At 32.6% G+C, this 25127-nt stretch overlaps 1 protein-coding gene and 1 long non-coding RNA gene across 4 annotated transcripts in view; both read left to right on the top strand.

The window, feature by feature from the left end:
• The window catches only part of LOC124449811 (serine/threonine-protein kinase/endoribonuclease IRE1-like), a 97793-nt gene that overhangs the window by 34053 nt on the left and 38613 nt on the right, over positions 1–25127 (top strand). The window contains exons 1-8 of one of the 3 annotated variants that reach the window (XM_047000717.1): positions 2471–2601; positions 3907–4032; positions 6413–6496; positions 8956–9233; positions 10357–10414; positions 12749–13026; positions 14146–14203; positions 20952–21229. In XM_047000717.1, coding sequence (XP_046856673.1) covers positions 3987–4032; positions 6413–6496; positions 8956–9233; positions 10357–10414; positions 12749–13026; positions 14146–14203; positions 20952–21229 — 1080 coding nt within the window. In that variant the 5' untranslated portion in view covers positions 2471–2601; positions 3907–3986. Of the gene's footprint in view, positions 1–2470; positions 2602–3906; positions 4033–6412; positions 6497–8955; positions 9234–10356; positions 10415–12748; positions 13027–14145; positions 14204–20951; positions 21230–25127 lie in introns of those variants that run through there. The other 2 variants (XM_047000718.1, XM_047000716.1) reach the window with 2 other exon arrangements.
• Positions 699–3423, top strand: LOC124449812. The gene is made up of 3 exons (XR_006949608.1): positions 699–773; positions 2689–2692; positions 3408–3423. It is a non-coding gene; the product is annotated as an uncharacterized LOC124449812 (long non-coding RNA).

Here is a 25127-nt window from a genome sequence, read left to right as displayed (position 1 = left end):
ATTTTCACTTGTAACATAGCATAAATATACTGTCCAATTTATCATAAAGCTAGTTCCTGTAATTAGTATAGTGTAGAACACAAGTTTTTAGCCTGTGTTTTTACCATTTTAGCCTGCTACAGCTACCACAACCCTCGAAAAATACTCCCATTTACAAACACCTACAAAATACTAACTGAAAATTCCAACAGTCACTTTGTGTTTGACAATCTTAGACGATGAAAATACCCTTAGCACAAGTTAGCTATCTACACAATAAACGCAAACACAACTAGACCTGAACAAATTGTAAATAATTTACTCCTTTTACGGTTATAATGCATGCAGGGAGGTATAAAGTTTACAATTGGAAACAATATGCAACAAAGGGTTACATCAAAGCAAATTTATGGGTAAAACTCTCATTATTTTATTATGATACATCTAAAGACTTGGGCTTAGAGAGATTGATAATCAAAAGGTGCGTATGATTTTCACATATTCATGTCATATAATTCGTTAAAAACAATGAATTTCAAAAGAATTCAAGACAACAAATCATGCATATATGAATATGAACCGCCCAATATACAATTTTCCCTACTTTTGCTTTACATATGATTTCTAGGAACAATCAAAAATTACAATTTCTAAGAATGGTAAAAAATTAGAATTTCGAAGAGCAATCAAAAATTACTATTTAATGCTTACATTATACACAAAAGCATACTGGTATAAGATAAATGTCCAAAGAAAACTATTTTCTTAAAAATCATTATGTGAGAGCCATTGCTGTCTCCATCATTTGACTAATGATGATTTATACGTTGTATTTACAGTTACACTTAATCTCAGGTAAGGTCAATTATCATTTACCATAATTTCGTAAAAGCACTATTGCCAATACACATTTAATATAAACGACAACTTTTTTGAAAATAGACATGTTTCGACATCTCATGATGCCATCTTCAGTATGAGTGAAATAATAGGTGATACAAGGTTTATATAAAAGTAATATGATACATAAATTACAACAATAAAAGGAAATAAGATAATTTAATGAGGAGCGTCCGAGCGTATTATAAACTAAATATTGTATTGAATTTAAAAACTTGAACATTGAGGTCAGGGTAAGTTTTGTTAGTTTTCCTTTGACTGGAAAACGCTACACTAACACATTAATGTCAAGTATTCTTTCTCATAGTAACTCCTCCAATCACCCTGCTTCGCCAGACAATTTTAAAATCATCTCATCCTGCTCCGACACATTTGACCTCATGATACACAAAAGCCTCCTCATCTCCAAACTAAAACCTTTACTTAACACCCAAGGCAGCTCCATCCCTCTTAAGCTTTTCTAGTCTCAACTCCTCACCCTAACAATAAATCACACTTACATCACACTTACATGACAACACACCTACACATTCACAGTAATATGATACCTCAAACTATGTAAATAGCTCTATATATATCTATATTCTTGTTAACTTCCTAATTAGTCTGAAGATGTCTTGAGTAAAGACGAGACGTCACTCTTTTAATAAATTTCATAAAACCAAATTGCTTATGAATTTGTTTAAAATTATTCGTTGGGCTCTAATATTTATATTGAGAATCCGTTTCCCGCCTGGCACTTCATTGGAAACAAGTTTGGAAGATACACCATACTCCCATAAAACTGCCTGTGTACCACCTCACACATCCCTCGTGACATTCTTATCTTTCAGATTGTTCATATGCCTGTTTTATGATATTGATATGCTTGATCTTAATATCACTAAAAAAGTTTTTAATGAAGAAGTAAGCTAACACCTGCTTTAATCTGACACAATAGAAATTATCTCACTGTACTTCAATATGAAATTCTATGTGTGCAAACTGCAGTAAAGAGTTAACATAGAGAATATATATAGTGTCCCTTTAGGATGACCTTGTATTCTTTACATGCATGTAATAACTTATTTAGTAAAAATAAAATTGAAAAAAGTAATCAATCATTGCATTAAACAAAATTCAATTTTATTTTCAAAATGTAACAACAGAACAAAATACATATGGCATTCCTGAGAAGCTGAAAGGTCTATATGCATTCTACGTGGATTGTACGCATAGATACACTAATATTTATCATAAATATATAAAAAAAAATCAAAATTCCATGAAAAATACTTTGACATACGCGACTGGAATGCAATCTGGTAGAGTAAGTGCGATTGAAATCTTTCCTCTTAATTGCACAGAGCCACTTCGCTACTGTGTTTGCCACCAGGCCGTACGTTTTATATCCTTCGTTGCTTCCATTAAACGCACAACATAAAACCGAACATTTTGTAATTTAACTCTTTGTAAACTATAGTTTTCTATTGCGCTCTCGGAACAAAAATGGCGGCGAGAGACCCACGTGACCGTATTTACCCAATCATCATGCAGAATGCAGAGAACAAACGTGTCCCTACCAACCACAGAACTCATAATTCACCAACTCTGCGGTCCCAACTCTTACATATTGAGGGCTCTGGATAGAATTAGCGTTGTGTTGATCTTCTCGTCGTCAATTTGAATGTGCAAGTTCTGTGATTTAGTCATAAAACATGAATTTTGACAACATTTACTAGGGTAAGTTTACTTAAATGGTTTTTATAATGAAAAGAGCAAGGGAAAAGGTCAGAACTATTCTTGAAACATTTTATAACAACAGCGCAGTGTAGTGTTTACAACAAATTGTTTGCAATGTAAGTCGAATTTTAATCATATTTATTTGATTGTATTATAATTAATCTGGATGTATTATTACGGACTAGAAAGTATAAATGCAATAAATGTTTGGCGTCGGCGACTCGCCTAAAATTCAAAGAATGCCGGAAGTGTTAGCGTATTCCCAAATATTAAATATATTACCACGTACTTTGGTTATACCTCGTAATTGTACGACAAATTGCACGACTAGATAGCTTAAAGCCTTAATATTCTCCAACATAATTTTTATCGCTTGCTGTGGACGCTTATGTAAATAAGTACAATCGCAATTTGCGCGACCATATCGATCTAGTTCTGTGATGATTCATTGATCGAAATTTTACATGTTAAGTGCTTTAAGTTGTTTGACAAAACAAAGTGAATCATAATAAACTACTCGCGGGTCCCATTTAATCTGTTTACAAGCCAAATTGGGACATTTCTCTTATTTAAATGACCTCAATGCGAGCATACTTATATAGTTAATTTCCAACTCAATTTTTGTTTACTTTTTTAAAATCAAAGTCATGGGCGGATCAAGGGGTAGGCAACTAAGGCACTTGCCAATAGTGAAATTCCTAAGTTGATCTCAGTTAGCTTTTATACTATAAAGATGCCAAGACAAAAAACTTGTAAGTTAATTGTTATTTGGTTTACAGACCAGTCAGTTATTAATTTAGTAATAGCTCTGCTGTTGATAGACCGAGAGAAGCCAACTTTTGCTTAACTTCACTAGATGATCCAGCTATTTGACAGGTATATATTCATTTCGCCTGACCTAGACAAATTTTGCACAATTGGCATCATCTGGAGGCTTACTTATTCAATGTGTTTTATAAATTGTGTGTGTTCATTGGCCTACTTTTTGCCTAACTTAAGCGATAAGTCAAATGAATGAATCATGATAGTCACTAAGAATTGTTGTGTTTAGCATTTTAGGCAAGTTAGTAAATTGTATATAAAATTTATGTGACTGCTCAATCTGCATTTGCAAGATATCATTTAGTATGTTTAAACAATCTCTATGACAGCTGTTGTGTATTATTTATACCACCTATGCTGAAGTTTTACCAGTACAGTAATAAGTAAATGTGGAAAACCACACTCTTTACGACAATAATAAGACTCCCACTGTGTAAATATGAATTAAATTATATTTATGAATATATATGCTATTATTTGTAGATTAAGTTATGAATGTTTGTCTACCGATGGTCATATATTTGGCGATGCAATTGCAGGCTAGATCATAATTTGATCAATTGATGATAAACATGTTCAAGTCACGAGGTTCACATTCTACTGAAAGCAGTTAAGCAATAAATCTGTAGTATTTAATTTCTTGATTATTACCATTCTGACTGACTTGTGTACTCTCCTTAAAACTAAATGTGTATTCCTGTATGTAGTTTAGGCAACCATACTTGCAGCGACTTTGTTTGTGCAATACCCTTTTTTGATTTTGTCCATATGTTTAATGTTCAAATGAATTTAATATGTAAAAAGGGGATGCTAAAGGTATATAGATATTTGTAGATATAAATTATGTTGTATGATTATAATAGTATTATTATATTTAGCCATTTGATCAACATGTCATTTTGTTTCCACTGAATACTGCCAACTTCAACTGTGTTAGTAACTGATCTTAATTTTTCATATGCAACTCCTCAAATCTACGATGGTTTGTTTGTATTCTTTCTGTAACCTAAAACCATAATAACATCGCCTATCTTGAACTGCCAAGTCTTTTTCTCTTTGGGTATCAATCTTTCCATCACCCATTCTGCCATAGAAGGTCTTCACACGTTCAATCTTGTTCTCGCTCTTCTTCCGAGACATAGCTCACTTGGTGTAACCTTTGACTAACTTTGCGATGTTTTACGGTATTGTAATTAAAAGCAAAGCCAGTTTCCAAGATTCACACTTCATAGTTTCGTTATATACTTAAAAGTACAAACAGCAGGTTCCACTTCATGATCTTAGCTTAAAGTATCTACAATATATGAATGAACTAAGTGCGAAAAGGGAGTATTAAAAAGGGTATGGAAAAGGTATCGAGAAGGATATATTAAAAAAGGGTATTTAAAGGGAGCACCAAAAGGCGGTTTAAAAGGCTGAAAATAGGTTGTCCAACAGGAAAAAGGGCATTTTTTTTCTTTAAATACATTTCTTCGGAAAAAGGAATGTAAACAATTTATAATGCCGTAAATCCATTGAACTAAAATAGGTCAATATTTAGGCATTGATTTCAAAAATTGATGTTATATGGGCAAGTTTTGGGGCCTTCAGCCTCGTTTTCACGCAAATCGTGATTTTAGCATTATAGCTATTTCTAATAAACTTACACTTTAACGTTGTAAGAGGTTTAAATTTATCAAGAAAAAAACAATTTAGTAAAGAAGGCGTTTAAGAAAAATAAAAAAGTTTTACTTTTCCCGATTCGCCTAAATTTTTAATGATTTTCGTAAACGTCATTTCCCAGCGAACGTCTGCAAAGAAAATTTCGGAAATGAATTTTACTGTTGTTCAACTAAATAACTAGTTCAATTTGTCAACTATAAGCTGATAGCTAATTGTGCACGTATTTTTAAAGATTTATGTAGTTTTTGGACCATAAATGAATTTAACAAACTGCGCTTGCTTGGCAGTCATCTTCTTCAAAGTTATTGTATGCGCCATAATCATGCATAGGCTTCTGACCCATTTATCTCTTCTACATTGACTAGAAGTTTATGTATAAATCATTGGGATGTAAAACAGCGAGCACAAAACACATTTTTAAATCTCAAAAATGTTTGATATTAATAATATTATGTATGAGTTATTATTTGAACTACGGTTGTGAAACTACTTCATTTTGTGTCCATTTACTTGACAGGCCACACACATTTAAGCACTGCGTGCCTATTTTTTGTGTATTGAAACCATGGTTAAAAATCATTTGCTGATTACATTATGATGAATATTTAGATGTTGATTATATTATGTAAAATATTTTATGCATTTATAGTAAAATCAAATGACGCCATCTTTGACACTTAACAATGACATTGTATTTCCGAACTGGACTTACACCAATGGCACCTACTATATCTTTCGCTATAAAATAAAAATAATTTAGACAATTGAAATATTTTCTCAAAACTTTAACTTTAATACGTTCAAATCATACGTAAAAAGTCTTATACACAGCTCACAATAAGCAGAACTTTCGATTAACTTCAGGTGAGCTTGCCTCTAATCGTATCAGATATGTTTGTATAAATGAGTAAAATTATACTTTTTTAATTTTACTCATTTATTGTTTCTCTCCTTTTTGTGTAAAATGCACATTTACTATCAAAAGTCATTGTACATTGGGGAAATCGGAGCAACTCTTATGCATTTGATTGTTTTAGCTTAACTCATCTTTAAATGTACTGACTTTATGTCTTTCAAAGAATTGTATTTGAACCTGGGGATAAACAGTGACAAAAAGGAATTTAGAGACGGTGAAAAACCTGATTTCGAAAGTCAATAAGAGTGGTGCATGCTCATTTTTATATAACAAATCATTGAATGTGATTCACGTAAAACATATTTTTACTATTAAGCATAAGTCGTAAAAATTTTCACAAGGTCTTTGACACTTCACAAGCGATGTTTTAATATTTATTGTTGCTTTATTTACCATTTTTCGATTTGATAGATCTTGCAATGGGAACGTTGTATTCATATTTTTCTGGGGGAACAAGTGAAGCCAGCAACGAGCGTCGCACATCTAATATTGATGGCAAGTAAAACTCACGCTTTGTTACTCATAAATCATAAGTATTTGAATGTAAACATCGGATAAACTATTCAACATAAGCAAAGCGACGAGTGTTTAAGTGCTATGACACAACATACAGATGCATAGGTGAAAATAAAGTAGAGTATGTTAGTAGAGGGCAGAGGGAAGTGTCAGTGAGTGATGTGTACAGAGGAAAACAAAGGAGATCCACTAAAAGAGGACAAGTGGAACATTTATGCTTGGATTTTTTGTTGCCTATTTTCTCTAGATGATTTATGGCAAAGCAACAAAAAGAGATACATGTAATCATTTACTGTTGAAATTTTACGCATGTGGGCGAGGAAATCATACATTGTGCATTTTTATAAGAAATAGACATGGCAATATGACGAATGGCTTTTAAACATTCGGACTATAAAAAAATGCATGATTTGAGAAATAAAGTGTTTGTTGCTTGTTATAGAAGCAATGTTTCCAAAATAGAAAAAATTTCGTTTCATATTATATACATTTTACATATAGTTTCAAATTTGAAAATGACGGGGAGCAATGAGCATACAACAGAACAGAGGACAGACAATAATATCAATAATGAAATATCGAATTTTAAACTTTTTTTGTACTAACTGTATGCAATGGCATAGGTATGAAACTTTTACAATAGTTTCTGAGTAGCAGCAAGTTTAAAAATCATTTAAGAAAACGATGATTTTTTATAAGCAAACATGTTTCTACATGAAAAAAAATGCCATCTTCAGTACGAAATGATTAGTGTTACGAAATATGATGCAGTATAGGAAAGTACGTAGAATAAATTGTTTACATTGACTGGGAATGTGATATAATTTTAAATGGTTTTAAATGGTTTTAAATTTTAAATGGTTTTATCTTGAAAGGCGGTAGCTTCCATTGCATCTAGCAATTTGTTTTAATCCTCTAGTTTTGAATCTACCTCTTTACGAGCAACTTTATTCTTAATTCAGAAGACTGACACTTAACAATTACTTGGTCTCGACTCTGCTCCGAAAATTGATCTACAAAACTAAAATTTTCACTGTGTCATCTTAGTTAAATGAAGATATGATCTTCGCACTTTGCTAGACAATTTAAGCAATTGTCTCATAATCCTAAAACAATTCAACGGGATTCGAGCCCATGACCACTGCGATGCCGGTACAGTGCTCTAACCAACTGATCTATGAAGTCACACAGTGGAGAGCAGGTCAATTTGTTGGGCTGATGTTTTCCCGTGAAAGGAATGTCATATCAAAGAATGTTATATCAGTGCGGTGTTTGAAATTAATTTGAAATTAATTTGAATTTGAGTCACCTGAATTTTTTTAGAAAATTGCTTAAATTGTCCAGTAAAGTACGAAAATCATATCTTCATTTAATTTCAATCACCGCACTGCATATAACATTCTTTCATGTGTCATCTTAGCTTACTGACAAATTGATCCATGTGTAGTACTTATTACATACAGACAATTCTAAAAATCCTATCTGTTATTTTATGATTACAGATAAACTGCACTGCAATCGACTAATTACAATCGAGGAATATCTGAAACTGTATTTTTACAATCTATATTACACAGTCCACCACTTTCGCCACTTGTATTTTCGTATGTCACGTGGTACAAACTGTAAACATTGCATACATTGTCACAGTTCTATCATATATTCTTATATAGTGTTGACTGTTTTTGCTTAAAAAATTTCGAGTATTCTTTTGGCAATTTTATGATACGAATATCTTTTTTCATTTTGCAATAAATGGCAGTGGTTCTCTTAGCTATATAGTTGCCAGCTTCTATAGTCAATCATAATCGACTTTAGAAAATGTGAATACTGAATAGTGTTGACGGAAAAGATCGTTGAAACGTTATGTGCTTTGTGTATTTCTAACAACGATTCTCGCCCTACAAAGTTGATGAAAAATAATGAAACTGGTAACATAGTATATTTTTTAAAGATTCCTGCGCAATAAAAGTGAAATTTTGCACCATATTCAACTTTATGTCTGATTGAATGTTTAAATTAGCTACGCCGTCACATAGCTTACCCAATTCTTGTAGGTGACCACAAGATCATTAGCTAGCTTGCATTGACATTTGTGTAGACGAGAAACAAAATCTCGAACTTTGTAGAGTTTTGTATATTAGTAAAACATTAATCTGTAGAAGTTTTTAACATATGATATTAATGTTTTGTAACATATGATATAACACATGACGAAATAACGTTTAAAATGATTGAAACTTTTACTTCTTTACTTCTACTGATTTTATTAATTGAAGGTGTTGCTTCTAGGTGTTAAGTTCACATTTGCAATTCAAATTTTTGCTGTTGGAAGATTAACTATGCATCTTATTACTTACAACTCTACGTTTAAGTTTTTGTGGTGATAATGTGTAAAAGGTTTGTGTTTATATATGTTGTTTGTTGATCCGTTTCAGTTGATCTTCGTTACACTAAACTTTCATCAGAGGAAATTGAAAAAATTAGTCAGAAAGTTGCAACTGATTGGTATGAACTGGCTTATCTTCTTGAAATACCTTTTAAACAACGTCATGAAATTTTTGTTAACCACGAAAGTTTTCCAAATCCCTCCGCAAAGGCTAAAAGGATTTTGAAGATCTTTAATGAACGAACAGATTTCGATCGACATTTATTAAAGAAATACCTTGGAGAAATATATCTTGATTTGGATGAAATTTTGGCTCCCACAAAACAGGTATTTATTTAATATTTGGGAACATATATCTTGTTTTTTTTTGCCAAAAATTTCTCCACACTTGCATTTATCGTCATAAAACGTATAATGCAGTAGCTAGATTGTAGCTAAAATAAGTTATGAAAGAAAAAATCGATCGGAATGTTCTTTGACGCAACTTCCGCTTTCACTGTAGTTTTATAGTTGACGTACTTTTAACGGTTGATTCATAGATTGTTCGATAGTTCGACATCTTGCCAAACTAAGCCGTCATGCGATTGTAAAATAGTGATTTTACTTCAACTTAGCATTGTTTCTGTTTAAAGAGAAATTTTCAGGCAAAGAACTACAAATTATCGTACGATAATTGTCATTTCTGTGTTTGCCTTAATGCGAGTATTGTGGTATAGTATTTCACATACTCAACCGATCTATGTAGCAAAACATTCCAACTTGCAAGTGTTCTATAAATATACGTTTTGAACTTGTTTTATTGGTGAAATGTGAGAATGGTTTTTGTCAATTTGATATAAGAAACAAAGAAACAGATTAATGCATTCCGAAACTAAATCACCGATGCCACCAATTCGATAATATATAAAATCAATATATGAACTCAGTTTTGTAGTGTTATATAGCTAGGCTAAAAGTCGCGTACATGGTATATAGTTTTAAAAATCCAGCGGAATTTTCAGACCTTTACCATTACAATTTGTCTGAATTTTTGTACCAAAACTTTTGAATTTGCGAAAAGCTATTGGAAATAAGTACTAAGTATACTCCTTACGTATAACGTCTTGTGTTATCACAGCAAAAATGAAAGAAACTTCCTAACGGTGAAAGAAAAATTAAATTTTTAAAACCAAAAAAAGAAGTACCATGAGTAAGTCTAATTTGAAAATGCACAATTTTAACTAGCACCAGCACTTAAATTGTATTGACGTGAAAAGCACTGATAAAAAGATGTACGACAGCCGTAGTTTATTTCTTTATTTTGAGATGGTTTAATGGCAAGACGTAAAAAAAGATGCATGTTTATAAATGTAACAACACACGAAGTTTATGATTTTAAATACTTGTACTTGTTATGATAATATTAATTTGTTTTATCGATAGTAGAACGTACATTTCAATATTGTTTTAGTTTGATCGTGAAAGCCCACCTTTTTCAAAATTAAAGTCATCTGAATATTCATATAAAGGTAAGAAATCAACAAATATCATTGCATGTCAATAACAGTATGATCCTTTCTAAGTCTTTCTTTATTTGTATCAATGTTAGTTTCATTACAATAATTGCATGATTTACAGTTTTGATTCAAATAAAATCACAGTAATATTGCGTGGCAACATAAATGTTTGTACTTATCCTGCATGCGGTGCAATGTCTGAAACTCAGAATGCAAAATGGGTTTTGTGGGTAGCTGCTGCGCATTTGTGGCTAACCACTATGTTACTGTAATATTCTTTGTGTGGGTTTCATGCACTGATCTCAAATTAAGACTGGATCAAGCATCTAGCAGAAAAGTTTTTTATAGAAGCAATGTTTCCACACTAGAAAGACATTTCGTTTGATATTACATACATTTTACACATAGTTTTCAAATTTGAAAATGACGTGGAGCAATGAGCATACAACAGAACAGAGGACAGACAATAATGTCAATAATGAAATATCGAATTTTAAACTTTTTTTGTACTAACTGTATGCAATGGCATAGGTATGAAACTTTTACAATAGTTTCTGAGTAGCAGCAAGTTTAAAAATCATTTAAGAAAACGATGATTTTTTATAAGCAAACATGTTTCTACATGAAAAAAATGCCATCTTCAGTACGAAATGATTAGTGTTACGAAATATGATGCAGTATAGGAAAGTACGTAGAATAAATTGTTTACATTGACTGGGAATGTGATATAATTTTAAATGGTTTTAAATGGTTTTAAATTTTAAATGGTTTTATCTTGAAAGGCGGTAGCTTCCATTGCATCTAGCAATTTGTTTTAATCCTCTAGTTTTGAATCTACCTCTTTACGAGCAACTTTATTCTTAATTCAGAAGACTGACACTTAACAATTACTTGGTCTCGACTCTGCTCCGAAAATTGATCTACAAAACTAAAATTTTCACTGTGTCATCTTAGTTAAATGAAGATATGATCTTCGCACTTTGCTAGACAATTTAAGCAATTGTCTCATAATCCTAAAACAATTCAACGGGATTCGAGCCCATGACCACTGCGATGCCGGTACAGTGCTCTAACCAACTGATCTATGAAGTCACACAGTGGAGAGCAGGTCAATTTGTTGGGCTGATGTTTTCCCGTGAAAGGAATGTCATATCAAAGAATGTTATATCAGTGCGGTGTTTGAAATTAATTTGAAATTAATTTGTATTTGAGTCACCTGAATTTTTTTAGAAAATTGCTTAAATTGTCCAGCAAAGTACGAAAATCATATCTTCATTTAATTTCAATCACCGCACTGCATATAACATTCTTTCATGTGTCATCTTAGCTTACTGACAAATTGATCCATGTGTAGTACTTATTACATACAGACAATTCTAAAAATCCTATCTGTTATTTTATGATTACAGATAAACTGCACTGCAATCGACTAATTACAATCGAGGAATATCTGAAACTGTATTTTTACAATCTATATTACACAGTCCACCACTTTCGCCACTTATATTTTCGTATGTCACGTGGTACAAACTGTAAACATTGCATACATTGTCACAGTTCTATCATATATTCTTATATAGTGTTGACTGTTTTGCTTAAAAATTTCGAGTATTCTTTTGGCAATTTTATGATACGAATATCTTTTTTCATTTTGTAATAAATGGCAGTGGTTCTCTTAGCTATATAGTTGCTAGCTTCTATAGTCAATCATAATCGACTTTAGAAAATGTGAATACTGAATAGTGTTGACGGAAAAGATCGTTGAAACGTTATGTGCTTTGTGTATTTCTAACAACGATTCTCGCCCTACAAAGTTGATGAAAAATAATGAAACTGGTAACATAGTATATTTTTTAAAGATTCCTGCGCAATAAAAGTGAAATTTTGCACCATATTCAACTTTATGTCTGATTGAATGTTTAAATTAGCTACGCCGTCACATAGCTTACCCAATTCTTGTAGGTGACCACAAGATCATTAGCTAGCTTGCATTGACATTTGTGTAGACGAGAAACAAAATTTCTCGAACTTTTGTAGAGTTTTGTATATTAGTAAAACATTAATCTGTAGAAGTTTTTAACATATGATATTAATGTTTTGTAACATATGATATAACACATGACGAAATAACGTTTAAAATGATTGAAACTTTTACTTCTTTACTTCTACTGATTTTATTAATTGAAGGTGTTGCTTCTAGGTGTTAAGTTCACATTTGCAATTCAAATTTTTGCTGTTGGAAGATTAACTATGCATCTTATTACTTACAACTCTACGTTTAAATTTTTGTGGTGATAATGTGTAAAAGGTTTGTGTTTATATATGTTGTTTGTTGATCCGTTTCAGTTGATCTTCGTTACACTAAACTTTCATCAGAGGAAATTGAAAAAATTAGTCAGAAAGTTGCAACTGATTGGAATACACTGGGTGCTCTTCTAGAAATACCTTTTGAACAACGTCATGAAATTTTTGTTAACCACAAAAGTTTTCGAAATCCCTCCGCAAAGGCTAAAAGGATTTTGAAGATCTTTAATGAACGAACAGATTTCGATCGACATTTATTAAAGAAATACCTTGGAGAAATATATCTTGATTTGGATGAAATTTTGGCTCCCACAAAACTGGTATTTATTTCATATTTGGGAACATATATCTTGTTTTTTTTGCCAAAAATTTCTCCACACTTGCATTTATCGTCATAAAACGTATAATGCAGTAGCTAGATTGTAGCTAAAATAAGTTATGAAAGAAAAAATCGATCGGAATGTTCTGTGACGCAACTTCCGCTTTCACTGTAGTTTTATAGTTGACGTACTTTTAACGGTTGATTCATAGATTGTTCGATATTTCGACATCTTGCCAAACTAAGCCGTCATGCGATTGTAAAATAGTGATTTTACTTCAACTTAGCATTGTTTCTGTTTAAAGAGAAATTTTCAGGCAAAGAACTACAAATTATCGTACGATAATTGTCATTTCTGTGTTTGCCTTAATGCGAGTATTGTGGTATAGTATTTCACATACTCAACCGATCTATGTAGCAAAACATTCCAACTTGCAAGTGTTCTATAAATATACGTTTTGAACTTGTTTTATTCGTGAAATGTGAGAATGGTTTTTGTCAATTTGATATAAGAAACAAAGAAACAGATTAATGCATTCCGAAACTAAATCACCGATGCCACCAATTCGATAATATATAAAATCAATATATGAACTCAGTTTTGTAGTGTTATATAGCTAGGCTAAAAGTCGCTTACATGGTATATAGTTTTAAAAATCCAGCGGAATTTTCAGACCTTTACCATTACAATTTGTCTGAATTTTGTACCAAAACTTTTGAATTTGAAAAGCTATTGGAAATAAGTACTAAGTATACTCCTTACGTATAACGTCTTGTGTTATCACAGCAAAAATGAAAGAAACTTCCTAACGGTGAAAGAAAAATTAAATTTTTAAAACCAAAAAAAGAAGTACCATGAGTAAGTCTAATTTGAAAATGCACAATTTTAACTAGCACCAGCACTTAACTAGTATTGACGTGAAAAGCACTGATAAAAAGATGTACGACAGCCGTAGTTTATTTCTTTATTTTGAGATGGTTTAATGGCAAGACGTAAAAAAAGATGCATGTTTATAAATGTAACAACACACGAAGTTTATGATTTTAAATACTTGTACTTGTTATGATAATATTAATTTGTTTTATCGATAGTAGAACGTACATTTCAATATTGTTTTAGTTTGATCGTGAAAGCCCACCTTTTTCAAAATTAAAGTCATCTGAATATTCATATAAAGGTAAGAAATCAACAAATATCATTGCATGTCAATAACAGTATGATCCTTTCTAAGTCTTTCTTTATTTGTATCAATGTTAGTTTCATTACAATAATTGCATGATTTACAGTTTTGATTCAAATAAAATCACAGTAATATTGCGTGGCAACATAAATGTTTGTACTTATCCTGCATGCGGTGCAATGTCTGAAACTCAGAATGCAAAATGGGTTTTGTGGGTAGCTGCTGCGCATTTGTGGCTAACCACTATGTTACTGTAATATTCTTTGTGTGGGTTTCATGCACTGATCTCAAATTAAGACTGGATCAAGCATCTAGCAGAAAAGTTTTTTATAGAAGCAATGTTTCCACACTAGAAAGACATTTCGTTTGATATTACATACATTTTACACATAGTTTTCAAATTTGAAAATGACGTGGAGCAATGAGCATACAACAGAACAGAGGACAGACAATAATGTCAATAATGAAATATCGAATTTTAAACTTTTTTGTACTAACTGTATGCAATGGCATAGGTATGAAACTTTTACAATAGTTTCTGAGTAGCAGCAAGTTTAAAAATCATTTAAGAAAACGATGATTTTTTATAAGCAAACATGTTTCTACATGAAAAAAATGCCATCTTCAGTACGAAATGATTAGTGTTACGAAATATGATGCAGTATAGGAAAGTACGTAGAATAAATTGTTTACATTGACTGGGAATGTGATATAATTTTAAATGGTTTTAAATGGTTTTAAATTTTAAATGGTTTTATCTTGAAAGGCGGTAGCTTCCATTGCATCTAGCAATTTGTTTTAATCCTCTAGTTTTGAATCTACCTCTTTACGAGCAACTTTATTCTTAATTCAGAAGACTGACACTTAACAATTACTTGGTCTCGACTCTGCTCCGAAAATTGATCTACAAAACTAAAATTTTCACTGTGTCATCTTAGTTAAATGAAGATATGATCTTCGCACTTTGCTAGACAATTTAAGCAATTGTCTCATAATCCTAAAACAATTCAACGGGATTCGAGCCCATGACCACTGCGATGCCGGTACAGTGCTCTAACCAACTGATCTATGAAGTCACACAGTGGAGAGCAGGTCAATTTGTTGGGCTGATGTTTTCCCGTGAAAGGAATGTCATATCAAAGAATGTTATATCAGTGCGGTGTTTGAAATTAATTTGAAATTAATTTGAATTTGAGTCACCTGAATTTTTTTAGAAAATTGCTTAAATTGTCCAGTAAAGTACGAAAATCATATCTTCATTTAATTTCAATCACCGCACTGCATATAACATTCTTTCATGTGTCATCTTAGCTTACTGACAAATTGATCCATGTGTAGTACTTATTACATACAGACAATTCTAAAGATCCTATCTGTTATTTTATGATTACAGATAAACTGCACTGCAATCGACTAATTACAATCGAGGAATATCTGAAACTGTATTTTTACAATCTATATTACACAGTCCACCACTTTCGCCACTTATATTTTCGTATGTCACGTGGTACAAACTGTAAACATTGCATACATTGTCACAGTTCTATCATATATTCTTATATAGTGTTGACTGTTTTTGCTTAAAAAATTTCGAGTATTCTTTTGGCAATTTTATGATACGAATATCTTTTTTCATTTTGTAATAAATGGCAGTGGTTCTCTTAGCTATATAGTTGCTAGCTTCTATAGTCAATCATAATCGACTTTAGAAAATGTGAATACTGAATAGTGTTGACGGAAAAGATCGTTGAAACGTTATGTGCTTTGTGTATTTCTAACAACGATTCTCGCCCTACAAAGTTGATGAAAAATAATGAAACTGGTAACATAGTATATTTTTTAAAGATTCCTGCGCAATAAAAGTGAAATTTTGCACCATATTCAACTTTATGTCTGATTGAATGTTTAAATTAGCTACGCCGTCACATAGCTTACCCAATTCTTGTAGGTGACCACAAGATCATTAGCTAGCTTGCATTGACATTTGTGTAGACGAGAAACAAAATTTCTCGAACTTTTGTAGAGTTTTGTATATTAGTAAAACATTAATCTGTAGAAGTTTTAACATATGATATTAATGTTTTGTAACATATGATATAACACATGACGAAATAACGTTTAAAATGATTGAAACTTTTACTTCTTTACTTCTACTGATTTTATTAATTGAAGGTGTTGCTTCTAGGTGTTAAGTTCACATTTGCAATTCAAATTTTTGCTGTTGGAAGATTAACTATGCATCTTATTACTTACAACTCTACGTTTAAATTTTTGTGGTGATAATGTGTAAAAGGTTTGTGTTTATATATGTTGTTTGTTGATCCGTTTCAGTTGATCTTCGTTACACTAAACTTTCATCAGAGGAAATTGAAAAAATTAGTCAGAAAGTTGCAACTGATTGGACTACACTGGGTCGTCTTCTAGAAATACCTTTAGAACAACGTCATGAAATTTTTGTTAACCACAAAAGTTTTCCAAATCCCTCCGCAAAGGCTCAAAGGATTTTGAAGATCTTTAATGAACGAACAGATTTCGATCGACATTTATTAAAGAAATACCTTGGAGAAATATATCTTGATTTGGATGAAATTTTGGCTCCCACAAAACAGGTATTTATTTAACATTTGGGAACATATATCTTGTTTTTTTTGCCAAAAATTTCTCCACACTTGCATTTATCGTCATAAAACGTATAATGCAGTAGCTAGATTGTAACTAAAATAAGTTATGAAAGAAAAAATCTATCGGAATGTTCTTTGACGCAACTTCCGCTTTCACTGTAGTTTTATAGTTGACGTACTTGTAACGGTTGATTCATAGATTGTTCGATATTTCGACATCTTGCCAAACTAAGCCGTCATGCGATTGTAAAATAGTGATTTTACTTCAACTTAGCATTGTTTCTGTTTAAAGAGAAATTTTCAGGCAAAGAACTACAAATTATCGTACGATAATTGTCATTTCTGTGTTTGCCTTAATGCGAGTATTGTGGTATAGTATTTCACATACTCAACCGATCTATGTAGCAAAACATTCCAACTTGCAAGTGTTCTATAAATATACGTTTTGAACTTGTTTTATTCGTGAAATGTGAGAATGGTTTTTGTCAATTTGATATAAGAAACAAAGAAACAGATTAATGCATTCCGAAACTAAATCACCGATGCCACCAATTCGATAATATATAAAATCAATATATGAACTCAGTTTTGTAGTGTTATATAGCTAGGCTAAAAGTCGCGTACATGGTATATAGTTTTAAAAATCCAGCGGAATTTTCAGACCTTTACCATTACAATTTGTCTGAATTTTTGTACCAAAACTTTTGAATTTGCGAAAAGCTATTGGAAATAAGTACTAAGTATACTCCTTACGTATAACGTCTTGTGTTATCACAGCAAAAATGAAAGAAACTTCCTAACGGTGAAAGAAAAATTAACTTTTTAAAACCAAAAAAGAAGTACCATGAGTAAGTCTAATTTGAAAATGCACAATTTTAACTAGCACCAGCACTTAAATAGCATTGACGTGAAAAGCACTGATAAAAAGATGTACGACAGCCGTAGTTTATTTCTTTATTTTCAGATGATTTAAAGTTAAGGCGTTAAAATTGATGAATGTTTATAAATGTAACAACACACGAAGTTTATGATTTTAAATACTTGTACTTGTTATGATAATATTAATTTGTTTTATCGATAGTAGAATGTACATTTCAATAATGTTTTAGTTTGATCGTGAAAGCCCACCTTTTTCAAAATTAAAGTCATCTGAATATTTATATAAAGGTAAGAAATCAACAAATATCATTGCATGTCAATAACAGTATGATCCTTTCTAAGTCTTTCTTTATTTGTATCAATGTTAGTTTCATTACAATAATTGCATGATTTACAGTTTTGATTCAAATAAAATCACAGTAATATTGCGTGGCAACATAAATGTTTGTACTTATCCTGCATGCGGTGCAATGTCTGAAACTCAGAATGCAAAATGGGTTTTGTGGGTAGCTGCTGCGCATTTGTGGCTAACCACTATGTTACTGTAATTTTCTTTGTGTGGGTTTCATGCACTGATCTCAAATTAAGACTGGATGAAGCATCTAGCAGAAAAGTTTTTTATAGAAGCAATGTTTCCACACTAGAAAGACATTTCGTTTGATATTACATACATTTTACACATAGTTTTCAAATTTGAAAATGACGTGGAGCAATGAGCATACAACAGAACAGAGGACAGACAATAATGTCAATAATGAAATATCGAATTTTAAACTGTTTTTGTACAAAATGTATGCAATAGCATAAGTATGAAACTTTTACCAAAGTTTCTGAGTAGCAGCAAATTTTAAAAACATTTGAAAAAAATGATGATTTTTTATAAGCAAACATGTTTCTACATTAAGAAAATGCTGTCTTAAGTACGAAATGATTAGTGTTACGAAATATGATACAATATAGGAAGGTACGATATGAATAATTTGTTTACATTGAATGGGAATGTGATATAATTAAAAGGCGTTTTAATGGTTTTTTCTTGAAAGTCGCTAGCTTCCATTGCATATAGCGATCTGTTGTACATCCTCTAGTTTTGAAGCTAACTTCTTTTGAGCAACTTTATTCTTAATTCAGATGACTGACACTTAACAACTACTTGGTCTCGACTATGCTCCGAAAATTGATCTACAAAACTACAATTTTCTTTGTGTCGTCTCAGCTTGATCACAAATTGATCGATATGTAGCATTACTTACATATAGACAAATCTAAAAATCCTATCTGTTATTTTATGATCATAGATAAAGTGCACTGCAAACGACTAATTACAATCGAGAAGTATCTCAAAGTGTATTTTTACAATCTATAATACATGGTTTTTATGAATTTGATTAGAATCCACCACCTTCGCCAGTTATATTTTCGTATGTCATGCGGCACAAACTGTAAACAATGCGTACATTGTCAAAGCTCTATTATATATTCTTATATAGCGTTGACTGTTTTTGCCTGAAAAATTTCGAGTATACTTTTGGCAATTTTATGATAAAATATCTTTTTTCATTTTGTTATAAATGGGAGTGGTTCTGTTAGTTACATAGTTGCTAGCTTCTATAGCCAATTATAATCGACTTTAGAAAATGTGAATACTGAATAATGTGGATGAAACAATCATTAAAACGTTATGTTCTTTGTGTATTTCTAACAACGATTCTCGCTATACAAAGTTGATGAAAAATAATGAAACTGGTAACAAAGTGTATTTTTTCAAGATTCGTGCACAATAAAAGTGAAATTTCGCACCATATTCAACTTTGTATCTGATTGAATGTTTAAATTAGCTACCCCGTGATATAGCTAAGCCAATTCTTTTTAAGTGACTCCAAAATCATTAACTAGAAGTAACTTTTATCATTTACCTATTGACTGTTATTTCTAAGCGACTTAAAAAGATAGTCGTGTGACGAAACTGCCCTAAAAACACATCAATACTCGAAAATTTTTGAAGTCAAAACAGTCATTGCCGTATGAAAATATATGATAGAGATGTGAACAGTATGGGGAATATACAGTAGTTTCATACCGTGTGCAACTTGCTGCTGTATATTTAATTAGATTATTTGCTGCTGTTAGCCATTTTATCATTCCTATTGGTCAAAAAAAGCAATTGATTGGCTGCCACTATGGTAATCACATGCGTGATAAGATATGCGTTGCACGAAAAATCAATGGAGTGGCTCTACTGTATATCTACCACACTGTGGCTGTGACTATGTACACAATGTTCATAGTTTCTAGATACCACGTGATATGCAAAATATTACTCGTGTTTTCTAAGCAGCAAGATTGTCTTAAATGCTGTTGACATTGCTCCATAGAAATAAGGAGTGAATATTATTCACAGAATGCATGTATGTATGTAAATGAAAAACACACAAGAAGAACAAGTTTCAAAAATAAAAGGTAGACATAGCATAGAGTAAGGCCCTGTTTACATGAGACCGGAACGACGTCAAACCGCGGTACCTCCTTGTGTTTGTCATAGTATTATTTATAGTAGATGTTTACATGGGACCGTTACGAAAATGACTCTGAGCTGTCTGAAGTCGTACCGCCTGCTGAACCGATCCAACTGAGTTCAGAACGGTATGAATTGAAACCGGCATCAATGTATACTCAAATTAATGTTTGACCGGTCTGAAATGGCCTAAACGCATGCGCACAAAAGCAAATTACTAAAGCAAAATGGCTAGCAAGCGTAAAATTAGCCTGCAAAGGAGGCATTAACGCGAATGAGGATTTTTCGTGATTTCGTGACGGTCCCATGGAAACATGCAACAAATTCTGAATTTTATCCCGGTTTGACTTCGTTCCTATCTCATTTTAACAGGGCCTACGTAGATAGGGTTAAGGCAACTATCAGTTATGTACATAGTAAGAAGCGTTGAGAAAAACTAAAGAATAGGAGGTGTATGAAAACACTGAAGGAAGACAAGGGAAACATCTACTTGTTTATCATTATGAATGACGAAGTCTTAGCTTTAGTTAGGAAAGTGCTCAGTTTTAGCAATTTTCTTACAAACACTATCTATTCATACGGTTTGGGTTAGTGTAAATTAACCATAGGGCAAACGTTTCCATGCAACGGTGGGTTATTGCACCTTTTCTTTTCTCATTCTGACGCCAAATTTTTGTTCTCATGTGGTGTAACAAAATTGGTGTTACATGTTTTTGTTACTCCACTTTAGATGAGCATAGATACACCAAACTTACACCTGAGGAAATCGAAAAAATTAGTCAGAAAGTTGCAACTGAATGGAATGGACTGGGTTGTCTTCTAGAAATACCTTCATTCGAATTAAAAAAAATTTCTTCAAACCACGTAAAATATCCAGATCCCTTCGCAAAGTCTAAAAAGATTTTGGAGATCTTCAATGAGCAAACGAACTTCGATCGACATCTATTGAATAAATGCCTTAAAAAACTATATCTTGATTTGGATAAAATTTTGTCTCCACCAAAACAGGTAACCATTAGGTATTTATTTACATACACTTTTTAAGGATACACCCTGTGAATAATTCTAATATGTTGTCAGGGGCGAGTGCCATGAGTGTTAGGGAAGAACTTCATCTAAATTGCAGTTGAATTGTTCTTGCAGGAGTTAATAACAATACTGATTGACTTAACGTTTACACATAAAACACGATGCAATAGACACTTAACATATTTAACATGTTATTTTAAAAGCTTTGAGACGATTAACCCCCCCTCCCTCCCTACACACACACACACACCCCTTCATTCATTATTCAGAAATCATATTTTCAAAGCGTCCAATCTAATTTGAAAACTAAGGGAAGATATGGTCTAAAAAGATTGTTGCCAGCTCGCAAATTTGGTCCTGCTATGTTAATTTTTCTGTGTTCACTTACTGTAAAAACAGTTGATTTCTAAATAAATTAATATAATGTTAATATTCTAAAATTTACATAGCGGACCAAAACATGCGGGCTAGCTACGCTACTGATAAACAAGTATAATGTTTTATAACAACTAATCCCATTTTGGTAATACCTTTCAATAATTCAATTTTATTTGGTTGTCCTCATTGCATCCAGAAAAACTTAGCTTTAGTTGTTTTAGTCAGTAATTTTCATACTGCACCTGTCCACACGTATACGCAAAAACGGAGGAAAATAAGCACCGAGCATGCGCATTTACTTGTAACAATAGATTCATCAAGCTTTTGCAGCATCCAAATTTTGGCGCTATTTAGAAACATCTGTTTACCTTTGGCATCGTGGGGCTCTCTGTTTGTTTGATTTCGTGAGTTTGAATAAAAATTAGAATTGCCAAGTCAAATAAATGCTCCACCAAAGGAAAAGGTAAAGTCGAATGTTATAATTGGACTGATGATGAGGTCGAGCTTCTCCTTAAATTTACGGAGGAGTACAAGGTTAAACAAACCCTGAGAACATCGACTGGGAATCTTGTCAGAGCAAGTACTCTGATATACTTTATTTATTTAAATCGCAATATCCATCTGAAGAAAACGCCAAGGATATCGGAAAGGATTTTCCACACAACAAAGAAGATATTACCAGAGTAATAATAACCACCAAACTCAAGGCAATACAGTCCAAATTCAGAGCAGCCATCGATATTGGAACGAAAAATGGACATGGAAGGGTAGTTCTTTTGTATTTCAAAGTTTGTGAAGCTCTGTGGGGAAGATCCCCTGCCACATCCACAATAAATGCTGGATTTGAGTCTGCAAGCATAACAGTTGACTCAATAAATTCATCTTCACTTATTTGAGTTGTATATCATCAACAATCTTTGAGAGCGATATCTCACAAGAAAGAGACAAAATGGAGACCTCTAAAGAAGTGCAGGAGTCTGAACTAAAGAAAAGAAAATTTGCTTTATGCAAAACTAATAATATTGGCACGAGAAGAGGTGCAAATGAAGAAAAGAATGCTAGAAAAATTGATGAAATGGATCAGGAGCATTCACAACACTTGGCACGACTACCTACCAGCATAGAGCAGCTGACAGGCTTTATTGCTAACGGATTAGCAATGCTGAAGTCAATGATGCAGCGTACTTCATTTCCAATACAACATGTCTCTCAACATAATTCTTTACCTTTTACACATCCACATTCAAATAGTTATGCACAATGCACACAAGCCAGAGTTAGTGGTCATGATAAATACAACTTGAAAACTTTACAGCCAAGATACCCCGAACAATCTGGTGTGTTCCCCAATTATTAATAAAAAGAACAAAAATCTATTTGCACAGTTTATTTTTCATAAAGACAGCATTAATAGCACAATTTGAAACAATGTATATCATTAAATCAACCCCATAATTAAGTAGATTAATAGTAGCGAGAGACTTGCCGAGCGAAAATCGAATTCGTGTAATAAAAGTGAATGCCCAACATAAAGTTCTGATTAGAGCCATAGAAATAGACCAAAAAACAAATTGTGAAATTAAATTTATTGTAACGTTTCGTCTTTACTCAAGACATCTTCAGACAAATATAAATAGGACGTTAAGACATGATATTATATTTACAAAAAGGTGTTAAATTACTACTAAAGGAGGCCGTGACAGATGAATATATGATAAGGAAGTTAGAAAGTAAAATAAAGAGAAATTAAAAGAGATTAAGTGGAACGGAGTTTCCTTGCACATTAAGTGAAGGCTTGCATTTATTGATTAGAAGGCTTTCATGAATGGAGAGTTCGTAAGAATCGTTAGAAGAGGAGATTATTTTAAAGTCGTCTAAGTTGGGGGTGTGTCCAGTTGCGTTAATGTTAGCAAAAATGCTTGATAACACATGATGAGAAACTTAGTTGCCTGTATGGGGGGATATTCCCAAGTGCTCCGAAAATCTGGTGTGTAGATGACGTGTGATTTGACCCACATACGAGGCGTTGCAGCTTCGACACCTGAATAAATAGACTACACCAGATCTCAGAGGTTTGGGAATTTTGTCCTTAAAGGGGAAAAAAGAAGAGATACGTTGGGAAGGGCGGAAAACAAATGTAATAGATATATGTGGGAAAGCTGCAGCACAAAGGCTATTGATTTGTGTGCGAATTTGGAGGGAGTGTATGCCGGTGAAAGGAACACAAAAATAGATGGGCATTTTGTGAGCAGTCAAGACAGGTGGTTTGGGGGCGAAGGTGTTGTTAAGGAAGCGACGTGTGATTTGGTCAATTATACGTGAAGGAAAACCGTTTTTGGTCAGTGACTTTCTGGTAAATTCGAGTTGTGTATGAAAATTTTCGTAAGTAGAACAAAGGTTGAAGATGTGAAGAGAAGTGAAAGTTTGTGGAAGGTGGATGAAGAGGCCAGTGAAAGTAGGTTTGCGGTAGACGGAAGTGGAATATAAGTGCGAGACATATCAATGTCAAAAAATGAGAACTTACTGTTTTGTTTGACTTCAGCTGTGAATGTGATGTTAGGGTGTTGTCGGTTCAAATAGTCAAGAAAGAGAGGGACGTGATCGGACGAATGAAAAAGTAAAAATAACAGTCGTCAACGTAGCGTCGGTAAAGTTGTGATTTGAATGAAGAAGGACATTTATTAAGCCAGGATTGTTCGTGAAAGGACATGAATATATCAGCAAAGAGAGGAAAAAATCCGGATGATTCATTAACAGGTTCTCGTTTGAGACGGTTGTAGAGTTTTTCAAAGGGCGTAAGCAAGGTGCAAATGTTTAACTTTTTCAGTGGGATGAAAAGGTTTAAGCCTTTTGAAAGGATTTCTTTCTCTCTGTCAGTAATGAGGCGGTTTGAGAAGTTGAACACCACTTTATCAGGGTCGATTGGGATGTTGTTGTCATGTTTGGATGTGAGACGGAAAAGTTTGAGATCTTGGATATGTTGATGTTGCGTTTGTTTTCTTGAATTTCAAATGCAAATTAAAAGACATTGCCCACTCAGGTTTCCGAAGATACAGCCCACCACCTTTCCTATATTCACAATAAGACTTCAACATTTTAAATAATTTAAAAAACGATAGAAGTATCCTCATCACTAAACCTGACAAAGGAAATGGCATCGTTATACTTAACAAAGACGACTACATAAAGAAAATGCACACACTCTTATTTGACACTACAAAGTTTCAACCTCTTAATGGAGATCCAGTTAAAGTCACTTTACAACGAGAACATCAAGTGAAGTCTTTATTAAGAAATGTTGAAAGATGCTAAATCTTTCGGCAAAGAAACTTACAAAGAACTTTACCCACACTGGTTCACGAATAGGTATATTGTATGATCTTCCTAAAATACATAAATATAACATCTCTATCAGGCCCATTCTTTCCTCCATTAATCACTATTCGTATAAACTAGCAAAGTTTTTCATCCCACTCCTAAAACCCTTTACTACAAGCAA

The sequence above is a fragment of the Xenia sp. Carnegie-2017 genome, unplaced genomic scaffold (assembly GCF_021976095.1).
Source record: "Xenia sp. Carnegie-2017 unplaced genomic scaffold, XeniaSp_v1 HiC_scaffold_23, whole genome shotgun sequence".
Lineage (NCBI taxonomy): Eukaryota > Metazoa > Cnidaria > Anthozoa > Malacalcyonacea > Xeniidae > Xenia > Xenia sp. Carnegie-2017.
This window is presented reverse-complemented; position numbering and strand designations above follow the sequence as displayed.